Source organism: Cottoperca gobio, chromosome 8, assembly GCF_900634415.1.
Source record: "Cottoperca gobio chromosome 8, fCotGob3.1, whole genome shotgun sequence".
NCBI classification, from domain to species: domain Eukaryota; kingdom Metazoa; phylum Chordata; class Actinopteri; order Perciformes; family Bovichtidae; genus Cottoperca; species Cottoperca gobio.
The window spans coordinates 13162418-13186908 of record NC_041362.1 but is presented as its reverse complement, the minus strand read 5'-3'; the positions used below and the strand labels follow the sequence as shown (position 1 = coordinate 13186908).

The 24491-nt window shown below is 39.1% G+C and overlaps 2 protein-coding genes across 2 annotated transcripts; one reads left to right on the top strand and one right to left on the bottom strand.

Moving 5' to 3' along the window:
- Positions 1-2436: 2436 nt before the first annotated feature.
- Positions 2437-15315, top strand: pold1 (polymerase (DNA directed), delta 1, catalytic subunit). The gene is given in 27 exon segments (XM_029437894.1): positions 2437-2623; positions 3926-4039; positions 4188-4328; positions 4459-4584; positions 4781-4949; positions 5666-5780; positions 5921-6050; positions 6187-6213; positions 6216-6352; positions 6482-6586; positions 6721-6861; positions 6984-7094; positions 7193-7384; positions 7469-7557; positions 7673-7789; positions 8226-8339; positions 8800-8947; positions 9747-9842; positions 10005-10142; positions 10323-10498; positions 10764-10916; positions 11101-11203; positions 11298-11430; positions 14252-14365; positions 14488-14540; positions 14890-14987; positions 15066-15315. Coding segments are annotated over 27 exon segments (3315 nt in total). The 3' UTR covers positions 15154-15315.
- Positions 15316-15649: 334 nt separating this feature from the next.
- On the bottom strand, positions 15650-20371 carry LOC115012331 (GTPase HRas). Its single transcript, XM_029437898.1, has 5 exons — positions 20073-20371; positions 19720-19832; positions 18214-18392; positions 17745-17904; positions 15650-17583 (listed from the first exon to the last, which is right to left on the bottom strand). The coding sequence occupies exons 2-5, from the start codon at positions 19828-19830 to the stop codon at positions 17470-17472; spliced, it is 564 nt and encodes a 187-aa protein (XP_029293758.1). The 5' UTR covers positions 19831-19832; positions 20073-20371; the 3' UTR covers positions 15650-17469.
- Positions 20372-24491: the final 4120 nt, after the last annotated feature.

The window sequence follows — 24491 nt, the reverse complement described above, 5'->3', positions numbered from 1 at the left end:
CAACGAGGAGGGAGAGAGTTATTTAAGGGTCATGGAAGCACAGTTTGAGAATACAACGTGACCAGTGACATTAAGACACCCAACCCCTCTACATATCTCTGTGATCCATCTCGTGCTAACCCTTTCCACTGGCTGCCACCTGTCTAACCCCCACCACCTTCCACCATTGATAAGCCTGACCACAGGATCTATATTGTGGAAGATGGCCCTGTGGTCAAAGACCCCTGATTTCAGTAACAATCTTAGGTGTCACTGAGCATGGCACTATTCTCCTGTTGGTCTGCACTATGGTGTGACCTCTGACCTCTGACTGCGTGTGTGTTTGTGTGTGTCTGGAGGGGGTGACAGAAAGCCTCAACACATGTCAGGGATAAGTACAGACACAAGGTGATGAGTGCAAAGATTAATATGAAAAGATTGTCTGCTCATTGTCACTGACATCGAGAAAGCATCATTTGGAATAAAGGCTGTCATCTTTAGTTGAGTATAAAGTGAATAACCATGAACACTAGATCTTAGGTCTTCAACAGGTACTGCAGGGGGGGTCCGCGACCCCCAGGTACTGCAGGGGGGGTCGCAAAATTGTTTGTAGATAAAGCAAAAAATGTTTTAGAATTATAATTTTTTTATATAAAAAACGTATATATTTCTGAGAGACTGTTGATGAGGCCAACTGCAGAGGGGAAGAAACTGTTCATATGACGTGAGGTTTTGGTCCTGATGGACTGCAGCCTCCTGCCAGGTGGGAGTGACTGAAAAAGTCTTTGTCCAGTGTGGGAGGGGTCTGCTGCAATCTTACCTGCACGCTTCCGGGTCCTGGAGGGATGTATATGTATGCGATCAACATATTAACATATTGCTCTCAATACAAATAGTATTGAAAATAAATTACAGGAATATTCTTACCACAGTATCAACACTAAAACAACTCCAAATAATTATACTTTTGAAGACAGACCGTAAACATAATTTGTTTGTAAAGTGTTAAACTGTTTACCTCCTTCCTGTGTGTGTTGAGTGTATAATTCCATGCCTTAAATACAATTAAAATCACAAAAATGGGTTTTGTTTCGGCACATTATTATATTTGTTAACACACAAACAAAATACAATTCCAATATTTAACTGTTGAGCAGTTTTCGCTCCCGTGCTGCTGCGTACTCTCTGACGTCATTTTGCCGGCAACACAAGGTATTTTTCATCTACAGGGTATAGTCAGGTCGCGTGCAACTTCCTCCTCGATACCACTGAATTTCCGCCCTGCCAGTGTCGTCACTGTCCATTACTTTACTATTCGGCCTAGTAACAAAACGCAAATTTTCCGCGCTTTCGTCGGTGAAAGTTCACAAATTGAAGCAGAGTGGCGGGAGCTGTTGTCAGTCTGGGGCTGTTGTCAAGAGGTAACTTTGATAGGTATTTATAACTTCGTTAGAAACGCACCAGCTTTTGATAGTTGTCTTGACAGGGTTCACAGTGAGATCAGTGCTACGCTTTTGGTAAGCTTAATCTTTGGCGCGAGACTGTTCCTTGTTTATCCTGGCGCTTGCTAGCTTTCTGTTTTAGCTCGTCACAAAAGAAAACAGCCTCTCGTTTTACCGAAAAATAAATCGCTTAAACTATACCGCTGGAATACTGAGGTTGACATATATTATGTTTGACAGGGAACTGTTGAATGTGAAAGTACAGCATTAACACGTGGATAAGTTATCAACATTAACCATGAGTGCACTTAACTGAAACAGCATTGAGAAGCTTGAGAAGACACAATGTAGCTTACAAGAACACAAGTGATGCCAACTGGATAATGTGTTGTGTGAAGTTAGGAGGGTTACAGCAACAGTCATGCTAGTTACATGACTAATGGGTTACATTATGTACATTGGAAGGTTGTCTCTCATTTGTAGGTGCTTATTAAGTGTCATTGCCGCTTTGTCTCTATTTCCTTTACTTTTTAACTTTGTCCTGGTAATGTATTCTCCTATTATTCTGTTCATGGGGCCCCTTATATTATTATTGTATTTTATTTCACTTTATCCCATCCATTGAAAAACCCTGTGCTTACAAATTTATCACTGACATCAATGTATTTATTCACCTATTATTTAAAGTCTATCCAAGCCCACTATCGCCCACATTTTCAGACCCTATTCACTGCATGCCAAATATACCCTGACCGTACAAGGAATATTAACACAAGCATAGGCAATTTATTGGTTGGCTATCAAAAAAGTGTAGCTTTCTATGAAGGTGGTAATATTCTTCTAAAGTAGTACGGTAGGAATTAGTTCTTTAGATTCCTTTTTACTATTTGTTTACTACCATATTTTAGGTTTTGTTGCTGTGCTATCATCAGTGCCTGTTTAACCGAGTTAACCAATTTCTTTCTCCGTTATCATCTGCCTAACTTGCCTTTTCACTCCAATGTTTCTTGCAGGCATGGATTTTAAAAAACGCAATGGCGGCCCTTACATTGGCGGTGCGTCCCAGGCCAAACGGGGTAAACCGGCTAGTGAATGGGAGGACAGTCCATCGCAGTTTGAAGAGGAATTGTCCATGTTTGACGAAGCAGAGATGGAGTCGGAGGAGATGGAGGGGCAGGCAGGGCATGATGTTATTCCCGTAGGTGAGTGTTGGACAGACAAGCACACAATCATAGGGGGCAGAAGTAAAATGGTTTTCCTGGTGAAGCAAGAGATTGAGTTTTGTAAATGACATGCTGACTTAAACTGTTGACCTATATGAAGTGTATGTCACACATGAACACTTATCATTTTCTTAAAGGTTCAATGTGTAAGATCTGGCAAAATTTAAACTTAAAACATTAATTCAATGAATTAACATTATCTACAGAATGTGAAGAGGTAACCGTGTTGATGTTATGTCAGAGACTTCTATGTGTTGCAGAGATATCTACTGAAGTTAGCATGCTAACTGACTAGCTGTGCTCCGTCCTGTCTGTAATACCACTTGTTCCTCTAGAGGTGATAGTGAGTCAGTGTAGCTCCACTCAGCACTCAGTACACAGGGAGAAGAAGCACAGCTGCCTGACTCACATATTACAGCCATGTTTTGTGTTTGTTTTATAGTTTGTTTATTGGATTACATTCAAAGTGGCAGAAATGAGAAAACCGCCCGCACCACCTCGCTTCATCCTCACAGCTGCCAGGAGGCTTTTTCACTGAGTGTAAAGCTGTCGGCAGCCCCGGGAAACGGCGTAGCTTCAGTTAGCTTGAGTTCAGCCACAGCACCGGGGAACTGCAAACTCCCTGTTGCTGCTGTTACACAGGTCCACCAACCCACTGTGCCTGCTGGTGCTGGGGCTTGTTCTGGCTGAGCTCAAGTCTCTTTGGTCGCTGACTGGGGCTCCGTCTGATGGAGGCGGCTGCCGGCTCTGCCGACCTCTCTTCTCCCCAGCTGGGCTGCTCTCATGGCTGAGCCACCACCGAGAAGATGAGACGAATATGCGGTTTTCTAGTTTCTGCCACTTTGGATTTAGTCCAATAAACAAACTAACGTAACGTTACACAGAATTCAGCCCCCTGGTTAACATTAGTGCCCAGTAAACACAGATGGATCAGCCCACGTGAAGAATATATAACAACAGTGTTTTTGCAGCGGCTCTCAGAGTTTCAGCAGTTTGGTCGAATCATTCTTGCTTAAGCCTGCTCAGCTTGTCAGTTTTGCCATGACCCTCAAGTATAATCAAGTATAGCTAATAGCTGAATAGCTTTGCATTGTAAATAATGCAACTCTGCTCTAACAATAAGTGCCAACTGTGGAACTAGTTAAATATTGTTTCAAGAAAATAACGTTACTGTGTTGAGAAGAATTTCTGATTATACTTAAAAAGTTGTTGGCTGTACCCATTTAGATAATAAATAATGCACTTTGGTTTAACTTCTGTCTTGCCACCTTGTTTCTTCAGATGACCTCTTCTCAGCAAACCTTAACCCTCGTTGGCGGCGGCCTCATGCCGCTTCACTGGACCCGTCAGCTGATACTTTGGTGTTTCAGCAGATTGATCTTGACTATTATTTAGGTAATTATCAACGATGACTTAGAGCTATCTTGTCTTCTTTGTTGTTTGGATCTAAACGAGGGTGTATAACATATCCACCTGCTCAAATACCTTTGCTTTATGTGGGAAGAAATTGTGTCTTAGTTGTTTCTACTTTTGTGTTATGCAGGGGAAAAGGTGGCTGGCATGCCTGGTCAGTCACAGGGAAAAACCCCGATCATTCGAATGTTTGGCGTGACAGACAGTGGCAACAGCGTGTGTTGCCACGTCCACGGTTTTGCGCCTTACTTCTATGTTCCTTCACCAAGTGGTGAGTACTTGTCATTATTTTTTCAATACATAGAATCTGTGAATTATTTCTGCTTTTGAGGCCTAAAATAATTAGATTCATTCTTATTAATCTTACAATGTTTCCCTCTTTCTGCTTCCTTTTTGAAAAGGGTTCACGTCTGATGACCTGGGTGAATTTAAAAGAGAATTGAACGCTGTTGTTCTGAAGGACATGCGATCCAATAAGGACAACATCTCCGTCACAGTGTTGGCTGTGGACATCAGCCGCAAAGAGAGTGCGTACAAGTGTGCAAAGGAATTCTGTAACACTCACAAGTGTGTTCTTTGGTCAAATTATTGTTTAACCCAAGAAATCTGATCCTAGTTACAAAATATTCGATAATAAATGTACTTACAAAGTGATAAAGTTAAGCGACAATGCTTTCATCATGATTCTCAGACTTAAACTTCATGTTTTCTATTTTTTTGCAGACATGTATGGTTACCATGGGAAACGCAGTCAGGATTTTTTGAGGATAACGATGGCGATGCCTCGTCTCATCGCCCCAGCTAAGAGACTGCTGGAGCAGGGCTTCAAGTTTGGACCTTTCCCCATCCAGGGTTACCAATCCTATGAGGCCAACATAGATTTTGAGATAAGGTGTGTGTGTGTGTGTGTGTGTGTGTGTGTGTGTGTGTGGCTTTATTGTAAAGGTGATATGATATCTTGATAGATCGAAGCACTAAGCTTCCTTTTAAACATTTCTTTATACATTGCAGACAGGGATTGTTTTGCCATGGAGGTGTGTGGAATTAAATGTAATTATTCAAGTCAGAGAAGGTCGTGACAATAGACATAACATTAATCTCAAGATGTATTCTACTCAAACATTAAGCACAGAAGAAGGAAACAGCGTTTTGCTGTGTGTGTGATGTTACACACACTTGAAGCTCAGCAGAGTGGAGGACAGACAGACAGAGCAGAGAGTTGGATAGTTGACGGCGGCTGCATTCATTGCATTGCTGTGCATGAACTCTTCGCGAGTTGAACGACCTGTGTGACGTAAAACAAAGGATCAGATCAGGCTCAATCATCGACAACGATCAGCTAAAACATGCGCCCAGATACTGATATTAGACATCGTATCGGGAATTGCAATTCCTTTGAATTGCAGTTTTTAGTCTTCGTAGCCATATTCTTATATTTGTGTTGGTTTATTATATATCAAAATGTGGCTCCAGGCCATAAAGATGTCCGGGGAACCTTCAGCTAAAGATGGTTATTTCTGTAAATGGCTTTCTAACAAAACATTTGATGAGTAAAAGCAACACTAAAGCTATTTTATCTCAGCTTAATGAGCCTCTCTTGGTTGTTAGGTTTATGGTGGACAGTGATGTGGTGGGATGCTGCTGGATTGAACTTCCCAAAAGCAAGTACAGAGTGCGTGAAGAAAAAAGCACGGGGGAGGCAGATACTCGGTACCCAGGCAAGGTGGGTCTGAGTTCACAACTGATTTGTTGCATGACACAATCTCGTCAGTACAAGAAATGGCTGTGAAGCCACATGGGCCTTCATATAACATTTTTACCAACAGTGTTCATGAACTTTCTCCCCCTGTTTTGGTCCGTCAGGCGTCCTTATGTCAGTATGAGGTGGATGTGGGATGGACAGATTTGATAAGTCACCCTGCAGAGGGAGACTGGCAGAGGATCGCCCCCCTCAGGGTGCTCAGTTTTGACATCGAGTGTGCAGGAAGAAAAGGTGGGTTTCTTTCTTTCTTTCTCTCACATTCTTACTTAACAGCAAACTATTACTCCTAACATACTTCAACAAGGCCTGATCATACTTGATGAAAAGCAAATGCAGAGTTTGACACTGTCAACTTTTTCCTTTCCAGGAATCTTCCCAGAAGCAGACAAAGACCCTGTATTCAGATAGCGTCTATGGTGCAGCGGCAGGGTGAGACGGAGCCCTTCATTCGCACCGTGTTCACTCTCCAGTCCTGTGCCAGCATCATTGGCTCTCAGATATTGTGCTTTACACAGGAGAAACTGCTACTGGAGGTATGCACACTGGCTTCAGTTAGACCTTTAAAAAACATAAATATTCTGACTTGCTTTTGTCTTTCTCTTTTCTTATGCTTTGTTGATAACTTGTCATGTCTTTGTGTTTGTGTTCACGTCTCTGAGCAGAGCTGGGCTGAGTTTTTGAGGACAGTGGACCCAGACATCATCACTGGATACAACATCCAAAACTTTGACTTCCCCTACTTGCTCAACAGGGCAGCTGTTTTAAAGGTTAGATGTAGCCACATTCATCAACTATTTCCATGCATTACTAAACCCTAAAGCGTTGTAGTCTCTTTTCTATTTGGTTTAAGACATCCCTGTTTCCCTCTTTTACTCCATAATTCATGTTCTTTTGTGTTCAGGCGAAACACTTTTCCTACCTCGGCCGAGTGCGAGGCATCACGTCAGTCTTGCGAGACCTAAACTTCCAGAGCAAGCAGATGGGCCGCAGAGAGAACAAGATCATTAACATGGAGGGCCGGGTTCAGTTTGATCTACTGCAGGTCAGTTTCAACGGCGATCATAACTTTAACAATATTTAAATTATAAACGGTTAGTATGCGGTGCATTGCTTGAGTAAGAACACTTTCAATACCCACAATTCTGATTGGTGTGTTTCTCTCAGGTTCTCCTCAGGGACTATAAACTGCGATCGTACACACTGAACGCTGTGAGTTTCCACTTCCTGCAAGAACAGAAGGAGGATGTGCAGCACTCCATCATCACTGATCTGCAGGTAAAGCACAAACCAGTAACCTTGCTGCATCTGGAAGAGAGCTGGTTGCAAGAGATTTGCCGACTCAAATGACGTCGCCCCCTTTTCCTTCATCGCAGAATGGCAACGAACAGACTCGTCGTCGTTTGGCTGTCTACTGCCTGAAAGACGCCTACCTCCCACTGCGCTTGCTGCAGAAGCTGATGTGTGTGATTAACTACATGGAGATGGCCAGAGTGACCGGTGTGCCTCTCACCTACCTGCTCTCAAGAGGACAGCAGATCAAAGTCGTCTCTCAGCTGCTGCGACAGGTAACAAAGGTTGAACACATGGGACGGTTACTGTATGCGTACGTGCAGATTTAAGGATTATTAACTGTGTGTGCGCATGTTTAGGCCATGAAACAGGACCTGGTCATGCCCGTTATAAAGACAGAAGCAGGAGAAGACTACACTGGAGCGACTGTCATTGAGCCAGAGAAAGGGTATGTACATCTGCTGTTCGTGGGAGTGTATGACTCCTCTCTGCTCTTGGTGTTGCTGGTTTGGTACGGCAAGCTTCTCATATTCCTTTTGATCACCACTTTGTCCTCTGTGTAGGTATTACAGCATTCCTATTACCACCCTGGATTTCTCCTCCTTGTATCCGTCCATTATGATGGCTCACAATCTGTGCTACACCACCCTGCTGCAGAAAGGCTCAGCGGAAAGACAGAGGTCAGCAGCTCTTTTGTTTATGTGTGGTTATCTTGCAAATCCATAAGAAGAAACTCACAAATTCTGAAGGTTATGATGTTTGTTTGCTCTGAACAGCTTTAGTTTCCCTAAACTTTGTCTTCTTGCAGCTGGAATATGTTTCATGAAATGTTGAATTTATGCCACTTTCTTGCCCTTAGTCTTATGAGCTGAATGTGAATTGCTATATGTTTACCAGCCTATAGGCTTATTTTGTTTGTTAACAGGTTGTAGAAAATTGATGTTGACAAAATTCTTTCATCAAGGATAAATTTGACCTGGAACACATGACACGATGATGCGATTCTTCATTGATTCATTCTTTCTTGGTGACTGATTTAAACACAAAACAATGAAATGTGTTTATGTCTAGTATCAACAAGATGAGCTAATATCTGAAGCGGTTGTGTGTCTTCAGCCTCTCACCAGAGGACTTCATCAAGACTCCCACTGGTGATATGTTTGTGAAAAGCTCTGTGAGGAAAGGACTTCTCCCTGAGATCCTGGAGAACCTGCTGTCTGCGAGGAAGAGGTTTGACTTATAAATAATAAATCACACCATTAAACTGACCTGAACTGGTGCTAAAAGTTAGCATTTCTGTTGATGGCGTTAGTCCCACTGTACCATCCTGTGATCCTCTGATTCACAACTAGTGTTTAATGTGTTTCCTCTTGTTGGGATAATTTCACTGGAAAAATACAATTATCATTCATTTTTTTAATACTTTTTCATTCTTTCCAAGAAACTTTAACTCTGTTAAACACAATATGTAAACGGGTGCTTTTGCAGGATTCTTTGTGGATAACCTCAGTTTTACAGATCTGTTGAATAAATCAACTAAAGACAATAGCCCTTAAAGTGGGTGTACCAGAAGAAACGCATGAAACTCGATCAATTTAGATATAATTATATTTTAGTTCCAACAGAGATTATATAACAACATTTTGCAGACATGGCTTCCCTCTCATCTTACCCTGCTGTCTGTCCACAGGGCCAAAGACGAGCTGAAGAAGGAGACTGACCCCTTCAAGCGGCAGGTGCTGGACGGCCGGCAGCTTGCCCTCAAAATCAGCGCAAACTCAGTCTATGGCTTCACAGGTGCTCAGGTGGGCAAGCTGCCCTGCCTGGAGATCTCACAGGTGAGCACTTGACTCTGGGTCTCATGCTGGTGTTGAAGTCCCGACTAAATTTACAATGCATGTTTTTTTTTTTGTCTGGAACAGCATACTCCTCTGCTCTGTAAACCACATGTCCTGTGTTCTCATTCGAGGTAAAGAAATCAGAAACCGAAAGATTTATATATTTTTGATGTCATCATGGCGGCTTGTAGTTTTGCATTAATTTGGTTTAATACTATTAGGTATAGGTCTACATATATGGATACCTTATTGTGATACATCAGTGTTAACGAAGCTTTGGTCTGGTAGAAGCCGGAGTGGCTATTACTCTTCGATACCACTAACAACACGCCGTCTCTAAACATCTAAACTCAAATGTTTACAATTCTGGCTCAACACAGCTGTTTTTCAGTCATGCTAAATGAAGTTGTTCCCGCTTGACTTGTCGTCACTCTTCCCACCGTTCTGCACAGATGTGGAGTCAGCACAACAAAGATGTAGAGCAAAGATTATTGTGGAGATAGAAACCACAGAACAGGTGGAAATCACAAAGACAGACTGTAAGTGTAAGGATCAACCACACCAGGCTGTGTTTCCTGCCGTCTTGTGCAACGTTGACTTACTTAGTTCCACCCTCACAGAGAGCTGAAAAGATAATCGCTTCTACACGAGACATTTTGAGATAAAATGCTTTTTAAGGGAAATATTTAGCCAAGTATTGAAAGTCATGATGATTTGCTTCATGGTCAATAACTGCGTGTTCCAACACCAGAGGTCATTTAGTAATGAAATGATTTAAATCCTTTTTAATCTCATTTAGAGCGTCACAGGGTTTGGAAGACAGATGATCGAGCAAACCAAACAACTGGTGGAGTCCAAGTACACCATTTCCAATGGTTACCAAGGTGATGCCAAGGTGAGGAATACTGACCCGAACTCCTTTCTCTCCTTTTTTTATGAGTTAGCATCTCAGCTTTATTGAGATTTAAAATAAAATAAAAATACGGTATGGATGGATTTTACTTTCTGCAGTTTTTTGATGGACTCTAAATGCAGTTTTTATTTGAATGTTTTAAAGGTCATTTATGGGGACACAGACTCCGTCATGGTTAAGCTCGGAGTTGCCACAGTGAGGGAGGCCATGGATATCGGGAAGGAGGCAGCAGAGTGGATATCGTCCCATTTCACACCGCCCATCAAACTGGAGTTTGAGAAGGTACCATTTTTGTCCTCTTGATTTACCAATAATTTGATCCTCTGGAAGTTCTTGATTGAGCGCTTCCGGCCCGAGTGAACCAGCCAACTGTTTTCAAAATGTAAGAGCCGGTATTTGGGACCACAGGAGAGTTGGAGCGTCCTGTCGTCTAATGAGAGCTTATATTTGTCACTTCCACAGGTGTACTACCCATACCTGCTGATCAACAAGAAGCGCTACGCAGGCCTCTATTTCTCCAGCTGCGCAGACACGCATGAGAAGATGGACTGTAAAGGCATTGAGACAGTCCGCAGAGACAACTGTCCTCTGGTGGCTAACCTTATCAACACCTGTCTGCAGAAATGCCTCATAGACAGGTACAGACGTGCACATTCTGTACATAAAGAATTATCCTTTCAGCTTCTTACAAGTAGAAGATTTCATCCATTTTCATAATTTCTTCTTTAATTTAATTTGTACATATTGGATAAAAACTCCATATCCCAAAAAAAACCAGAAGATTCTTAACTGTTCAAACTTCTTGATCCTGCAACTATTTGGCATTAAAAAAAGAGTTAAACTTATATTCAGACGATTAAAGAGCAGATGAAAGTAATCACAGCTGTTGTGATGTTCTGTCAGGGATCCCCAGGGTGCTGTAGCTCATGCTAAAGAAGTGATCTCGGACCTACTGTGCAACCGCATCGACATCAGCCAGCTGGTCATCACCAAGGAGCTGACGCGCACCGCTCAGGAGTACGCTGGCAGACAGGCGCACGTCGAGCTCGCTGAGAGGTGTGTGTGTGTGTGTGTGTGTGTGTGTGTGTGTGTGTGTGTGTGTGTGTGTGTGTGTGTGTGTGTGTGTGTGTGTGTGGTGTGTGTGTGTGTGTGTGTGTGTGTGTGTGTGTGTGTGTGTGTGATGTCACATTTCAAATAATACTCCAAGGGAAAATGTTTCTGACCCATTGATGTTTGACAGGATGAGGAAAAGAGATGCCGGCAGCGCTCCGAACCTGGGAGACAGAGTTCCATACGTCATCATCAAGGCTGCAAAGGGAGTGGCAGCATACATGAAGTCAGAGGTCTGTAGTGACTTCTTTCATTGTGTTTTATTCGTGCATCCCCCTTTTCTTTTGTTTAATCTTGCGATAATCCTGAATCTTCCACCTGCTTTAGGATCCGATCTTTGTGCTGGAGAACAGCATTCCCATCGACACACAATACTACCTGGAGCAGCAGCTGTCCAAGCCCCTGCTGAGAATATTTGAGCCCATCCTGGGAGAGAGCAAGGCAGAGAACGTCCTGCTCAGTAAGTCTACGAAGGGGCTGTGGCTGCAGCCCTAGTCTACAATCATTTTCAATTTTGACGGGGCGCTTCTATTTTAACCGGCGCAGCTTTTTCCGTTTTTAGCAAACTCACAGACCAATTGCATTTGAGTTAAGTCATCCCATGTGATGCTACTCAGCCAATCAAATCTGTGCATTCCTGGTTGCAAACATTGCGACTCTGAATACAGACAGATGAGAGGCGCGTGACAGACGGAAAGACGAGTTAGTGATACAGAGAGAGAAGACGGAGAAAGGGAGAGAAACACAGACGAAGAGACGAGTGAGCGGCAGACAGGGAGAACAATAACTACTCATGGCGCTCTCCAAGAAGAGAAAAGTCAACAGAGCTTTCAACCCAGAATGGACTCATTCATGTTCATCCTTCCCACTGGGAGCACAACACCAGCTTCTCATATGCTCAGAGACCGTGGTGCTCATTAACAGTGGTGATGTGAAACGCCACTATGAGACAAAGCACAACGTTTTTTGCCCAAACAAACCCACTCAAGTCTGAACTGAGGGCACAGAAAATAAGCACTCAGAGCCCAATATGATTTTGATTTGTGACAAAATAAAGCAAATAGGCCACCTGTCAGCATCATCAGCCACAGAGAACAGTTTAACCCAGGATGTGCTTGCCTGGGTTAAACTGTTCAATTAAGATGTGTTGAGACTGATTTATTCTAACATTGGCTCTGACAGTTAAAGAAAAAGGGAAACTCAAGCTGCTGCTACACTTTATTTTATTGTTCTAAGATTAAGTACTTTATTTTAAGATGCACAATTTTTCAAAAGCTATTTTATTTATTTTCTCAATTGTATTTTTAAACGCAGCCCGAGAAGAACATTATACATATCTACAGTAATATATATATATATATATATATATATAGATATAGATATAGATATAGATATAGATCTATATATATATATATAGATATAGATATAGATCTATAGATATAGATCTATATATATAGATCTATATATATAGATCTATATATATATATATATATATATATATATATATATATATATATATATATTATATATATATATATATATATAGATCTATATATATATATATATATATATATAGATCTATATCTATATATATATATATATATATATAGATCTATATATATAGATCTATATCTATATCTATATATATATAGATCTATATATATAGATCTATATATATATATATATATATAGATCTATATATATATATATATCTATATCTATATATATAGATCTATATATATATATATATATATATATATATAGATCTATAGATCTATATATATATATATATATAGATCTATATATATATATATATATATATATATATATATATATATATATATATATATAGATCTATATATAGATCTATATATATATATATATATATATAGATCTATATATAGATCTATATATATATATATATATATAGATCTATAGATATAGATCTATATATATAGATCTATATATATATATATATATATATATATATATATATATATATATAGATATAGATCTATATCTATATCTATATCTATATAGGATATATAGATATAGATATAGATCTATCTAATATATATAATATATAGTATATATAGATATAGATTATAGATATAGATTATATATATATAGATATATATATAGATTTATAGTATATATCTATATATATAGATATATATCTATAGATATAGATCTATATATATATATATATATAAGATATCTATATATATATATATATATATATAGATCTATATATATATATATATGATAGATATAGATCTATATATATAGATATAGATATAGATATAGATATATATATAGATCTATATATATAGATATAGATATAGATATAGATATAGATATAGATCTATATATATAGATCTATAGATATATCATATATATATATATATAGATATATATCTATATCTATAGATATAATATAGATCTATATATATAGATCTATATCTATATATATAGATCATATATATAGATATATAGATCTATATATATAGATATATAGATCTATCTATAGTCTATATATAGATCTATATATATAGATCTATAGATATAGATCTATATAGATCTAGATATAGATCTATATCTATAGATCTATATATATATATAGATCTATATATATAGATATATAGATCTATATCTATAGATCTATATATAGATCTATAGATATAGATCTATATATATCTATAGATCTATATATATAGATCTATATATATATATATATAGATCTATATCTATAGATCTATATATATATATCTATATATATATATCTATAGATCTATATATATAGATCTATAGATATAGATCTATAGATATAGATCTATATCTATAGATCTATATCTATAGATCTATAGATATAGATCTATAGATATAGATCTATAGATATAGATCTATAGATATAGATCTATATCTATCTATCTATCTATCTATCTATCTATCTATCTATCTATCTATATATCTATCTATCTATATATATATCTCTGTATAGTTCAATGTTAAGTGACAAACATTAATATTGTCTAAATGTTTTAAATTGTACTTTCTTTATTAGATTTGACAGTCAGTTGTTGATAACGTACAGACGTTGATACAGCTACTAGGCTGCTTCCATATATCTCACACTAATTCATAACGCACGTTAGACATTATGATGCTCCGGACCTTTGCTCACGGAAACTTTCTCTAACTGGACCTCTTAGAATTTTAGTTGAATACCCCTGTTATAGAGCTTTAAAACTTAATGTTGCTGTTTTTCTGGTGTCTTTCAGAGGGCGACCACACGCGCTGTAAGACTGTTTTGACCTCGAAGATCGGGGGTCTCATGGCATTTGCTCAGAAGAGAAGCACCTGCATCGGCTGCAAAGCTGTGCTCAAAACGGATGGTGTGTGTGTGCTCAGATATTTCTTCTACGTTGTTATCCACTTGTGTGTTAGTTGCCACTTTATGAGTGGGAGGGGTGATGAAGAGCTTTACATGTGTGACATCTAACGTGTGTCATTGCAGCGGCTGTGTGCGCTTTCTGTAAGAAGAAGGAGTCTGAACTGTACCAAAAAGAGGTGAGCAAGATGCCAAACGACTTCATACTTTAATGTGCTGGTTTTCCTCACTAACGGGGCGAAGTGTGTTTGATTATGTTTGAATTAAAAGCTTTAATGTCTTATTTTTAATCGATTGGAATTCGATATCAAGTATTTAAGTACATCAAGCAGAACTATTTTAATATCAAATTTAGTCTCATTTACTTTTGGGCTGCTATAGAGTAGTGTGCTTTTCCAATAAAGCACAACTTTATCACATTGTTTTAAATGTATTATTGTAAGATTTAAGGGCTTAATATCTGAAAACAAACATAACTTTCTCCTGTCTAGTTTTAAGAATTTCTAACGCTCAGGTTGTTAATTTCAGATCTTTCATCTGAACACGCTGGAGGAGCGTTTTTCTCGCCTGTGGACTCAGTGTCAGCGTTGTCAGGGCTCCCTCCATGAGGATGTGCTCTGTACCAGGTAGATATAAAGCACATGTGCACATATTTACTCTTAACTGAACACACGGTAACGTTGTCCCTCCTGACTCCTCTACAGTCGGGATTGTCCCATCTTTTACATGAGGAAGAAGGTTCAGAAAGATTTGGATGACCAGAGCAATCTGGTGAATCGCTTTGGATGGTGAGAGGCGCACACTCCAGATGACCATGGACTCTTATCGTCTCACTGTATTTTTCTTAATGTGTCTTTTGGTGCTTGTAAAAATGCATATAAGTTACACTATTTCTATGTTTTCTACTATGAATAAAATGTGTCTTTTTGTAAAATAAAATCAAAGAGCAATCTATTCCTTCATGTATGATCATTACTTATGACAATCACAAAATAATGTACATGCAACATGTCCTGTATGCCAAGAGGTTTATGAAGAAACTGACGTCAAAGTAAGTAACTTTTTCGGGAAATGAAAAGAGGAACTTTATTGCTGTTGTGCCAGTCAGACCTCATCCCTTCCTCGAACTTTGATTTGTTTTTCTTTCTTGAAAGATGAGGCATGATCAGTCATTACAAATCAAATGTGGCATAAATGCACTACATTTTGTGTGTGTGTGTGAGATGATTACTTTGTGTCCCGCTTCCCAGTAAAGATTCTCTTTGGATAAACAAAAACAGACGAGACATAAAAGCTGAAGACATTTACTTGTTCATTACAGCAGAGTGCATTAAAGATTTTACATAGCTGTCAGTGAGAGACTTCAGATAATGAGACAGGCATTTAGAAGCTGATGGTTTAACACCGTAACCAAGTAGGAACCCTTCATGGATGGATTCACTTCTGTTAGCAGGATGCAACTAAAGTTAGCTCATTAAATATGTGGACAGCAGTTTCCTAATGCTGAAGTATTTTAATTGTGGAACACTGTTTATCATGCTACAAAAATAGAAATTTAACAATCCATCACATTTAGGGTGACAGTAATTATCAAAAGGGGACAAATGGCTATAAAAAGAAATGAATGCCCTATTGAATATCCTTATTGTAATAAATGAATGATCTGAAGCCAGAGATCGGCATTGGCCCGATGCCAGGGAACACACACATGCCATAATTGGGTCTACGCCGCTGTATTAGGGACAAATCGGTAACTAAACAGTTAAAGCTCCATCGTGTGTCCTGACAGACACCCCAGGGCGAGTGTTATCCAAATGTTCCTCAACCTATTTTTCACTTATGATTAGATAACATGACAGTCGCTGTGTCTGAGCTCCGAAGATAAGCAGAGTTAAACACTGGTTTCATCATCGGTGTGGTTTCAATGTTGCATATAGTACAATATAACCACCGAAAACACTGGGACTGACATGTATATTTAAAAAAAAAAAAAATATTAAAAGTGGACTTTGGAATACAGTGTGGAACAAACAGCAGGGCTGACACTTCAAACAGTAAGTTAATGATGGAGGGAAATGATGGACACAGGCATCTCAACCAATCATTTGACACAGCTTTCAGTCTGTTATTCCTAGAACACACCATATTCCTGTAAGTAAACTCTTTTTAAAAACGGCACAAACTAATGCTAAATTTCTACAAAAAAAAACAAAACAGCAAATGAATAAAGTGCACCTAGGTGTCTGGAACACAATTGTAAGGATTTGTTACTCTGGTGATCTTATCCTGCGACAGCATTTACATTGACATACGGTCTTTGTGAGAAAAAACTAAACAAAAAAGACCCCTTGATAAATCTGTTGTGTTTCAGGCCCCAGAGGACACACTAACCTATGAACAAACCGGAAGACCACAAGTATTTTCAAACTTTCACCAATCATCTTGAAGCAAAAATGTTTCACACTAAACAGTGTCCTAGTCAATATGACACCATATCCATGTTTGTAGGACTTCATGAAGTCAGACGTGTACCGAGCAATCACATAAAACCACTTAAGCAACGTGTCGAGTCCTAGAACACTATTGGACTGAATGTGTCACCTGATGTGACAGTGCAAAGTACAGTGACACACACTCTGAATCGCTGACCCCTATACAGTTAACAGGAGCTAAACAGTCTGTAAAAACACTGGCTGGACAAATTCATAATTAGTAAAAGAGAAATATCTTTACAGACAACTTCAATCTTTCAACCAGACTCCAATTAAGTTTGCACGAATGCTGACCTTAACTAAAAAAAGAAAGAAATAAACTCACCCAAAAACTGCAGTTTATAGTTGTATGGTCACCAAACCAAAAAACAACAACTGAATTCACAGCGTTAAACCGAAACTGCATATTGGATTCATAAATGTGAGCTCTTGTGGTGACATACTGTAAGTGGAAACTGTGACGGCAGTGAAAATGGATTTTGCCACATCTGCTTCCCTGTCCGGAGCTGCGCTGGACGGCTCCAACGTGACGGAGGCGGCGCAGTGTGTGAGGGCAAGCGTGAAACAAGTGCGGTAAGGGATGCGCTGATGTGTGTGTGTGTGTGCGTGTAGTATGCTATAGTATAATGCAACGTCTCTGAGTGTTCTTCTTGCTCTTCTTGTTGCTGCGGTTGGTCTCCTTATACTTTCTAATCTCCCGTACTAGTGAATAGAACGCTTCCTCCACGCCCTGCAAAACAGAGACAGAAAAATATTTGTCTCAGACAAAATAAAACATTTGTATAATGATATGGTGTTTTGGTTATAAAAACGTACATTGAGTTCCAGACAAACAAGGCTTAAGCATGCATCATTGCAAACTGGATACAGGAGTCTTTTTTTTCTATATACCTGTCGGGTTTTGGCAGAGGTCTCGACAAACGGTACTCCGTAGCTTCGTCCCAGTTCCTGCGCCTGCCGCGACTCCACCGTGCGGGTACCGAGGTCGCTCTTATTCCCCACCAGCACCATGGGAACACTGTCGCTGTCCTTCACCCTGTTGATCTGCTCTCTGAGGAGGAGACACATGCAACAGCACCGTTAAAAAATGTGAACCAGATTATAGTGTACAAATGGCCCAACTGAACTTGTTGGCACACTCAGCACATCTATAGATATGTTGTACAGATTACTACAAGTGCAGTTCCTGTTGACCAGAAATGGGTAAAGTACACTATTCACATCTGTATTGCTGATTGTGCCAAGTCAAACACACACACAAGAAATGAATTATTAGTTCTTCTTCTCCAGCATTGTTTCAACTTCTTTCTCCAGCGTTCTATGGTGGTATGTACTTGCAAAACCACGAAGCATCTTGTACCTGTAGAGGTGAACGTCCTCAAAGGACTTGGTGTTGTTGATGGCAAACACACAGAGGAAACCCTCTCCCGTCCTCATGTACTGGTCCCTCATGGCGCTGTACTCCTCCTGACCTGCAGTGTCCAGGATGTCCAACAGACAGGTCTCTCCATCAATCACCACCTGTTTTCTGTACGAGTCCTGTAACACAGCATTGACATGATCATGCAGGCAGTAATAAAAATGCGTCTGCCAAGAAATCTACCAATGGATTGCATCACCGTTAATTCCCATGACAGTCACACTGCTGCGTCATGTAGCAACAAGACCTTGTTGAATGGAAAGTTTTGTAGTGAGCTTATTTAACTCCATCTGAAAACAGATTTACTACCAACTTTTAGGAGATTTCTTTTAGGGAACAATGCGAGTTACCAGTGTTGATTATATGGTTAGTTTAAATTATTTTATATATATATATATATATATATATATATATATATATATATATATATATATATATATATATATATATATATATATATATATATATATATATATATCTTTTTATTATTAGACCTTTATCTAAAATCAGGTATGTCCTATTGAGATTACAAAATATCTTTCCCAAGGGAGCCCTGGCCAAGTCAGCAGCAATACAGTGTTTCAAACATTTTAACACAACATAGCACTAATAACTACTCATATGTCCAGGAAGACAGACAGGAAGAAACAGATCTAGCTGGGAAAGCAACTCTAATTTAATTAGCCTGCAAACCCTTCTAAATAAATGCTTTAATTGGGATCAACCTATCTAGCTGAAAATCTGTCTGCCAGCGGTTCCAGGCAGCAGAGTCAGAGAACATAAAAGTCTGTTTGCATTTCAGTCTTAGGGACACAGCAAGTCATTTGAGCGCAAACAATAACATAATAATATAATGATATGACTCAGACAGGAGCCAATATACTGCATAATGTATACTTTTACTTTTGATATCTAAGTATATTTAGTTGCTTAACCCGTGTTAGATTTTGAAATGAAGGACTTTTACTTGTAATGAAGTATTGCATTGCTACATAAATGTATTTATTAGGTCATGCAAATAAAAGGTGACCAGCCCATGTTGATATTAGACATCAAAATACTGTTGCAGAGGTCAGGGGTGGATTAACGCACAGGCTGGCCTACGCTGCAGCCTTGGGGCCCCAAGTGTGCAAGGGCCCCAACTTGGCCAGATTCATTTTGATTATATAAATTTACTTCAGACAGAAAAAAAAACCCCTTAAGAATAAATATTTTAAGATTTTAAAAAGAACTCGGTCCTGCTCCAAGCTTTACAAATAAAATATTGTAAAAAAGGGAAGGGAAGGATGGATCTGAGGAAAGTCTCATCATATCCTGTGTATTAGTTGATGTCCCCTCACAGAACAAATACGACTTTGCAGTGGGTGTCCAAACCTTTAAAGCCACATTAGTTGAGAATAACTCACACTGCATCTTTACCCATGACTCTAATGGAGGGTCTCTCACCTCAATGGTTGGATCATATTCATCTACGAAGTGGTTCTGGATGAGCTGGATGGTGAGAGCGCTCTTCCCCACACCTCCTGCTCCGACCACCACAAGTTTGTACTCGGTCATGTCTGGAAAAGATTAAACCAGCAGGTAGCCGTGATTTCATTATCGGATTAAACACGTATCAAATGAACATGAACAAATCAAACCCTCTTCCTCCCAACACTGACACGGCGCAGTGACTGACCCAGATTTAAGGTTACCCTCCATTGACGTTGCTCGTCTCTATGTTAAGTCTTCCTTATAGTTACTGAATCCATATGAATGAGTGCTGCTGGTATAAAGGTACACTCTTACAAAGCACTTACCTTTATGTAGGGGTTATCACAGTCTGTGAAAAGATAGCTTAGTTAACGAATGTATAAATAAGATTAGCTTGCTACATAACGTTAGCCTGAGACGATTTCCTTATTCAAAAACACTTGTAGACAATTAACTTCAGTATCTGTGCGCAACTTGTTTTCCTTACTAGAGCTACGTGTCAAAATATGAACCACAGATTTGTGAAGCAATTAGTACAAATCTAACTTCATATAATGAATAAATTAAAAGGCTGAGTCCGTGCAAGTTCCTATTTGGTCTCCATTGTGGCTCATTGAAAGCAGCAAAGCGTTTTCACGTTAATCCCCGTCATCAAACAACCAATGAACCGACGGCATGCTGACAGACGTCGTAACAGCCCAATCACATGGAGTGTTAGCTCTTAGCCCCGCCTACAGCTAACATATCAGTCCAATCATTAACAGGGGTAGCCCTAATTGGGCGTGGCTTCGAGGGGAAACTTTTTTTCTCTCACAGATGGTTCTTCTCAATTTCTCAGATATCTATACTGATGAATATCACTAAGTATTCATATTCATGTGAATAATAATTAAATCTGTATTATCAAACAATTACAAACTTTATGAACTTCTGCATCATGTAATGCATTCCAATAAACAGCTCTGCAATAACTACTACCGGTGAATGTTTCCCCCTCCTCAATTTACACATCGGGCTTTTATTTTGAAAGTTATCACCGGAATGTGTGTGTAGTTAGTATGAGTGTTCATCCCCCTCCTGTGGTAACAGTGCGCAACTACAATACTACGTTTTAATTCGTGCAGAATAATAATCGGTATAGACGTTATTTTTTAACAACAAGGTCAACTCATTAATAGTGTGACTATTACAAAAGAAAACAGTAATATAATAACATTAATATTATGGTCAGTGTGAGAAACTACAACATCGTGGCTAATGCACAGCCTTAATGTATTGCCATTTAACTTTTGTACTATCAGTGTGGTTAAATTAGTATCAAATCAGTATTATTATTACAAATAACAACAGTAATATTAGTAGTGGTAATATCTGTATAATTTCAAACGGCCAGATATACTATGACATAGTATACTGTGACTTTTATATGGTATACTAATATGTCTTTTGTTATGATTTTGTTTTGCATACTATAATATGATTTGTTTTACAACATACAATACTATGATATTTAATTACATTTTTATAGCGTAATATACTATGACTTTTATGTGGTATACTAATTTGACTTTTGTTATGCCATTTTTTTTGCATACTAAATTATGACTTTTTTATGACTTTTGTATGACACACTATCCTTTTACTTTAAAAAATAAATAAATCGTTATGGTATAATACTAGAATACTAGAATAAGAAAGGAATAACCAAAAGGATTCTAAAACTATTATGACGAGATGATTATGGAAATCGGAAGTAATGAAACAGAGCAATATTACTTTTCAAATCATCCAAATTAGAGACTTCTCTTTTTTAAATTGTAATAGAATGCCATTTACTTTGAGTTGCATGGCACTGGGCACATGCACACGCTCTCACGCTTTCTCACGCTCTCTCACACACACATACACACACACACACACACACACACACACACACACACACACACACACACACACACACACACACACACACACAGGCATCATGCCACACCCTCTGCTCCGTCATCCTCACGTCCCTTGTCTGTGACGTCCATGTTTCTCCCTCACTCTCCCGCTGAGTGCATCTGCTCTCCCATCTAATCTTTGCCTAAAATCACAGAGATAATCCTGCATCCATCTGTCCTGAGAGAAAGACAGTGAAAGACTGACATTGCGCTCATGATGTAAAAAACACTAATTTAATGCGTCATCATGCTGATATTCCTGATGACATGATTGTGCTGAAATAGTGACATCCTCTTAAATTGCTTACATTTTATTATACACAAGGATATCTGACATATACATCTTTTATACATAGAATATTTTCCACATTTTTGAAAGTTTAAATATGATCAATTCCTTTTTTATTTTTTACACTCATTCCCACCATCAAGAAGGAGGAGGACAACATTGGAACAGCCATAAACTGAGACAAATAGAAACTTGATTAAAAATACACCGATACAACACTTAAAAATGAAATTCTTCACAGGAATAATCATTCACGTCTTTTAACTTCACTCAAAACAGAATAAGCCTTAATCACTTTTTAAAATAGTTTATTGACTTACCAACATATTTTACCATTAAACCCTCATTTGAATCAAATCAATTATTTTTAACGTTCCAGCAGTGTATTTTGTGCCCACAAAGGTGAGTTCAAATCACAAACTCTCTATAAGTTAAATAGAAGTAGATTCTTGATCTAAAAAAGAGCTGTCTGCAAATGTACTTTTAAAATAAAATAAAAAACACTGTGAGTACACGCAGAGGGCAGAAGTTGTGTTTGTGTGTGTGCATGCACATGTACTTTCATGTATGTTATACTGTGCAGCTTGTACAATACAACAGTTGTTATCCTGAGCATGCTAGTTTCCTCTCAGGAGAAGCACTCCACTCCATTACCCAGCTGTCAGTGCGTTAAGATGGAGAGGGTCCTGCTTTAAAGGGCATGAGAGGAGCTGATAGGCCAGGATTGTTACCAAACCTCAACACACCCACTGATAATGTAATACTTCCTAATCCCACATGTTCCCATGGATGCTCCACACCTACAGCCACGTAAATACCAAATAGTGTGCCACCACTCCCTCCGCACACTGTGCATGGTGCACTTGACTGTGCTTGCATGAAATCAGCACCCTGTGTGTGTATATGTGTGTTTGTGTGTGTGTGCGTGTGTGTGTTTGTGTGTGTGTCTGTGTGTAGAGGGAAGAGAGGGATGGCGGGGTACTGCACTGCAGTGCTCATTAAAACATGCTCACCGCACAATGTTTCAGCACCTGCACCTGCACCCAACACAACACACACACACACACACACACACATACATACACACACACACACACACACACACACACACACACACACACACACACACACACACACACACACACATAGACAATCTGAAAAACTCTGACCCACTGACTCCAACATGACTGAAATTTAGGTACTAATGACATGGAAACAACACCGAATGAGAGGAGAAAACAGAGACCGTTGCAGGCAGGAGGACGGAGAGAGGGGCAGCCACAGAGACACAGGAAAAAGGCAAAAACAGAGGCAGCACGTGCTGTGATGCCAGGGAATATTATAACGGTTGTTCCTCGCTGGTAACACAGTGTAAGAGTTAAGCAACTATCACACTCTACTTGTCATTCTGGGCCACCTCTCTAATGGGAGCGAGCGTACACACACCAGAACGGAAAGCCACAAATGTCAGATGATTACTCAGGTGATGTGACCCATAAGCCTGGCTGGACGTGACCTAGTTACGTCAGACCCAGGTGAGATTCAGCTAGACACTACATGCAAGTTCGAACACACACATTTGCACATTAAAATGCACACACACATAAAGGGAAGGCTGTTGTAACAAAAGCTTTACAGCTTTACACACACAAACACAGACTGATACAACACCTAAGCACCTTTTTTTTCTTTGACTCAATAGTTTGAAAGTAGTCGCCACATGTATGCACTTAAATTATGCATGCTTTAGAACATAATATTGCACTGGCAAAGGAAAATTAACTGAATGCATCACCAGCATCTGGTCAAGATTGTCCACAAGGGGCATCGCTCCAAAAACACATTAGCTTTTAGTTTGTGTATTGATTTTTTAAATATCAAATGCTCAATATGATTTCTATTAAGGCTGAGAGCCTTGAGAGTAGTATAGACTACTAGAAAGTGTGAGCATTGTAGAGTACTGGCATCACATTTTGTATTTAGTCATTGGACAATGTTGTAACCCCAAAGTTGCTTTCCCAACAAAAAAAGTAATTGTGTGGCTTACACATTAAACATTAAATACAACACAATGCCAGTGGCTTGAGAGAGTTGCTGTACACGCAAAAATCCAACACACACACACACACACACACACACACACACACACACACACACACACACACACACACACACACACATACACACACACACACACACACACACACACACACTGAATCTCTTCAGTGAAGTCGTGGAAACAGAATTGACCGATCACAAAGAGTTCAGGAGCAGGAAGGAAGTCTGGGATATGTGAGTTCAGTGTTTGCTAATGAATTCTGTATGTGTTGGTATACATTGATCCCTCTAACACCTGCATGCACATTCCTACACACAAACACACACACACACACACACACACACACACACACACACACACACACACACACACACACAAACACACACACTTTTGATATGTGCAATTGTAAATATTGTACAAAAGCACACAGCAGGTCCATTTAGTGTAGCAGTGA

Bases quoted from the DNA above. Each gene is read 5' to 3' on its own strand.
- LOC115012331 (XM_029437898.1), bottom strand. From the start codon at position 19,830: ATGACCGAGTACAAACTTGTGGTGGTCGGAGCAGGAGGTGTGGGGAAG. The intron at 17,905-18,213 runs GTACAAGATGCT...TCTCCTCCTCAG, and splicing joins GAGGACGTTCACCTCTACAG to AGAGCAGATCAACAGGGTGA. The intron at 17,584-17,744 runs GTATATAGAAAA...TCTGTTTTGCAG, and splicing joins CCTCTGCCAAAACCCGACAG to GGCGTGGAGGAAGCGTTCTA.